Raw genomic sequence first — 4,609 nt, 5'->3', positions numbered from 1 at the left:
GGGGAGGGGGATATGATGAAAAAGAAATGTTTCTAATTTTAAGAGGTACTGGCAACAGTTATCCATCTCCGATTACTGAATAACTGTTTTTACCCTCTTTCTCTAAATAGCACGGAGGGGAAGAGAGGAAGCACAGCACAGAGTGGAGGGGCAGCTTGAGGGGACGTTCGACTTGAAAAGGAAACGAAAACCACGTTCTTCATGTGGCAGCAAAAGCTTGTCAGTACTCTGGCACCTAAAACCAGAAGACTCCAAACCTTGGCTCAGCTGTGGCTTAGCCTAGCAGGCATCTCCTCTTGATGCCTCAGCTTTCAACAGTAAATCCCCTTTCAGCCTACAGGTCTCCTTCAGGGTACGCCTATGAGGAGTTCCCTCTTGGCAGCAGGGAGGTGTTTGGTGCTGTCAGTAAGATGCAGACATTCCTCTGTCCTGCCTGAAGGGCTCCATTCAACAGGCCTACTTCCTTAATGCTTACAAGAGTAAGTTCTTTAGAAGCCAGCTGGATTTTTCGCTTTGTTTTAGAACCCAGTCACTCAGTTGTGCAAGAGCTTAGCAGTTAGAGTACTCAAAAAAATAATCTGAAACTAGTTAAACAACTTGTTTAAAAGACCAATTCAAACTCACAGCACCCTTAGAAGGGGGTCATAGCATCAGGACGACCTTGGCTTGGAGGGCACACGTAGCTTTCTAACCATGTTGAAGAAGCTGCTCCATTTCGTGCAAGTCAGACACGGAACATGAACCACTTTTGCTATGGGCTAGGAAATTATCCACAAGCTTCGTTCCAGTCTCCACTCCAAAGGCTGTTTAATATAAAGCACATTAAGCGAACACAAAAGTAAGCCACATTTCTCTCAGTCTCGCAACTGTTGGGCTTGCAACTTGCTTTCTTCTGTGTCACAGCCTCTGTTTTAGGAACTGTTTCTCTAACCACTAAGCAAGTGAATCAGACTCACTCTTTCCAATCTACAGCCCAGCGATCTGGCTGGTAAAAGGAGTGAACTGAATCCCTGGCTTTCACGGTTACAATCATCTTAATTGGAGATTCACCAGAGGAGAAAGAAAACAAAAAGCCACCTCTAAGTACATTCTGAGTGAAAGGCTTAGGCTCTGCCCTTCTCTTCTTTTAAGAAAAGAAGAAAGCCTGTCATACCCTGAATTCCAGAATCGGAAGAAGCGATTTCATTCTACTGCACTTCTGTGCCTAGGTCCGGAAGCATTGCTCCTTTATGTTCGTTTTTAGTCATTACTATTTACATATTTACTAATGAGACAGCTCCTACTTTGTGTGCTTTAGCTCCGTTTATGTGTGCTCAGCTCCCGCAGCCCCACGACCTGCCTAGCCAGAGCACCACACACACAGCTGCGGCTTCCACCACTGCTGCCAGAGGCCAAAAACTTAGGCAAGGCTGTCCTGCACGCTGCAGCATCCAAATAGCTCAAAAGGTTATAAATAGAGAACCAAAATAAGTAGGAGCTTACATTAACTCTGGCGCTCCTCTAATAGGAGAAAGGAAAAAAAAAATAAACCACTCTTCTCTCTTATTCAGGTGCAATCCTGGAAAAGGGCAAATACCCTCACCTCTTCTAAAGGTAATGGGAATTGATGGCGTTCATCACAGGACTGGATGTCATACTGAGCAAGTCCAGTACGTCTGAAAAACACCCTAGGTCTGTATACAAAAAAAATCACCCTCATGGAAAAACCATTCTGTTTCCATAACTAGATCTGTAATTAACATGCAAATTACTTATTCGCATAAATGAAGAACTATCCCCTTCTGGCTTCTGTAATTTTATAGACTGAACACGGCAGAGACTCCAATTTATAAAAAGTGATGTTCTTCTGTAAGCAACTCTGTTTTCATTATACTGAAATAGTGGGAAAGTAATAAGGACTACATGAAGTCATACCAACCAAGAAATTTACTACAGCAGGGTTTCTGTTCGTAAGTTTAAGGCGGTTTGTGTTTTTGCTTTATACCAGGGTCTGACACTAAGTTAATAAGCCTTTTATTGAGATTCAAAAGCTATTACATTACACACATCTTCCTCTACTTACAATTGCTAACCTACTCTGAGGCCCAGGATTAAATTTTACGCTTCGCTGACAGAAAATAGAATCCTAAATCAGCAATCCACACGTAATTGTTAATTTCCCCACTTGTTTCTTACGGTCACAGTACCTGTTTTCTTCCTTACCGTGGCCTTACTTCAAACTTCCACGTTTTTAGACCTAGCACTGAGCTTCAGTTCAGGCTTATGAAGTAACTCATTTTCTTTAAATTTAATCTTTGCTAAACTTTCCCAGTTACCCACATCAGTAAGGTTTATTAAATTTCAAACAAAATGACGGCAAATAATCCCAAGGAAAGTATCACAGGATCATAGATCCCTTAAATCCATAAGAAACGTTGTACTAATAGCAGCAAGAAACAGCAGCAGGTTCTAGGAGACAAAGTACCAGACTTGTAGCCAGAATAACTGGTTTCCTTTCTATTTTGTTCTCACCTGGTCTTCTGGGTGACCTTGTGCAAATCACTATCCCCACAGCACAGTTTTCCCATCAGTAAAAGTGAATTGAACTCATTTGCAAAGCTGACTGGAAGCTCCAAGTGAAACACACTAGGAGTTAAACAGATATTCCCCTATCTGCAGATGTATTTGCCTTAGATAGCATTCCTTTATCCCATTATGCATCACCAGCAGCACAAGATTGCTTTTACTTTCTAAACACACTCGCGTTGTTCTTCAAGAAAGGCTTTAGGCTACTGCCTTACTTTTCATCACGCGCTTGATCCATTTCCACCGCTGCTGTATCTACTCTGATGGACCACGCTTAACACTTGCGTTAATAAATTGTGTCAGAAGTTGCTGCTGAGAATGAAAGGGGGAAAATCAGAGCACCGAGCCAGTTATGAATGAACAGAGACTCCTTCTGCAGACCCTTGCGGGAGTGACTTTGTACATACTGGTGCAAACACTTCCTCCCATGACTGGCTGCGGGAACCGGTCATCACCAAAACCCAGCGGGCTTTTACCTGGAATATAAGCACTGATGCACTGAAGTAACCGTGCAAAGCCCTGGTGTGCTACATACACGTCAGCGGAGCGGAGAAAGGCCGCGCTGGCTGCGAGGGGCACGGCACTCCTCAGCCCGCACCGAGCCTAGGTGCACTTTGCCCACTCGCCCTCTGCCATGGCGGGGTTCAGCCGGGCAACTCTGAAGATGCAGTTTAGCAGCGAGAGGCTTCGCTGCTGCTCCTGGCACACCACAGACGGCGGAACAAGCCTGGTCCGGGGGGGAGGCATGCACACACACACACACACACACACACACACAGACACACAGACACCAATTACTCCCCGGCAGCGGGCAGGGCGCCGTGCCCCAGCAGCAGCAGGCTGGCGGGCACGGGCAGGGAGCACCGGGTGCGAGTCCCCCCGCCCCTGCTGACAGCCCCAGCCCCCGGGGATGTGTACTCAGAGCTCTTCCCGCACGGCCGGGGCGTCACTGACCGAAACACGACGGGGGAGGGAAAAATAAATAAAAAAAAAAAAAAAGGGGGGGGAAGAGGAAAACATAAGGGGGTGGGGGACACGGCACGACCCAGCCCTGCCGCGCACCGGCGTAATGAGGGCAGAAGCGTTAAAAAAGACAATAATTAAAAAAAAATAAGGGCAGGAGGGTGCGAGGAGGGGCAGGGGGCACGCTACCGGCTGCCGCTCACCTTCCTGCCGCCGCCGGCCAGCGCGGCGCTGCCGCCCGAGTACATGTAGTAGGCGATGCCCAGCACCCAGAGGAAGGCGAAGCACAGCAGCAGCCGGGACCTGCGCCGCATCCTCCCCCTCCTCTTCTTCTTCTTCCTTCTCCTCCTCTTCCTCCCCGCCCCGGGCCACCAGCAACCGGGCAGCAGCCGCCCGCCGCTCCCGCCGCCCGCCGCCGCCGCCGCCGCGCAGGGTCAGGGGGCAGAGGGCGAGCGCCCGCCCCCCGGCCAATCCCGCGCCGCCCGGCCCCGCGGGGGGCGGCGCGGGGCGGGGCGGGGCGGGGCGGAGGCAGCGGCGTCGCCATGGTTGCAGCACGCCGGGAAGCCACCGCCTCCTCGCCCCCCTCGCCCCGCCTCTCCCCTCAGTTTTTGGGGTCCCCGGGGTGTTTGAGAGGTCCCGGCCGTAGGGACAGGCGAGCAGCAGTGCCCCGTCCCCGTTGTCGTCCCCCCCCCAAAAGGTGGCTCCGCTGGGTGTTGCCTGGTGGGGCTGCGCGGCTGCTGCGGGGTGGGCTGGGTGGTGGTGTCAAAGAGCAGGGCGCAAAACTCAAAAGGGAAGAGGGTAATGGTTAAAAAGCACCGCATGATTAACACCACGTCATTAACCCTAATGGTTAAGAAACATCACGACTGTATCTGCGGTACCCACTCAAAGCAGAACATCACAGAATCACAGAATCACAGAATTTCTAGGTTGGAAGAGACCTCAAGATCATCGAGTCCAACCTCTGACCTAACGCTAGCAGTCCCCACTAAACCATATCACTAAGCTCTACATCTAAACGCCTGAGTTTAAAGCTGTTCTCCACCATCTCACCGTGTGTTTCTCAACAGGCTGTTTGATC

General features: G+C 49.8%; 1 protein-coding gene across 1 annotated transcript in view; it reads right to left on the bottom strand.

Moving 5' to 3' along the window:
• Positions 1 to 3,861, bottom strand: part of GALNT2 (polypeptide N-acetylgalactosaminyltransferase 2) — an 87,601-nt gene extending 83,740 nt beyond the window's left edge. Inside the window, exon 1 of the mRNA XM_084285002.1 lies at positions 3,732 to 3,861. Coding sequence (XP_084141128.1) covers positions 3,732 to 3,842 — 111 coding nt within the window. The 5' untranslated portion in view covers positions 3,843 to 3,861. The remainder of the gene's footprint in view (positions 1 to 3,731) is intronic.
• Positions 3,862 to 4,609: the final 748 nt, after the last annotated feature.

The sequence above is a fragment of the Netta rufina genome (genome assembly GCF_964035555.1).
Source record: "Netta rufina genome assembly, chromosome: 3".
In the NCBI taxonomy this organism is placed as follows: domain Eukaryota; kingdom Metazoa; phylum Chordata; class Aves; order Anseriformes; family Anatidae; genus Netta; species Netta rufina.
Note: the sequence above shows the minus strand (reverse complement) of the source record. Positions and strands in the feature narration are given on the sequence as shown.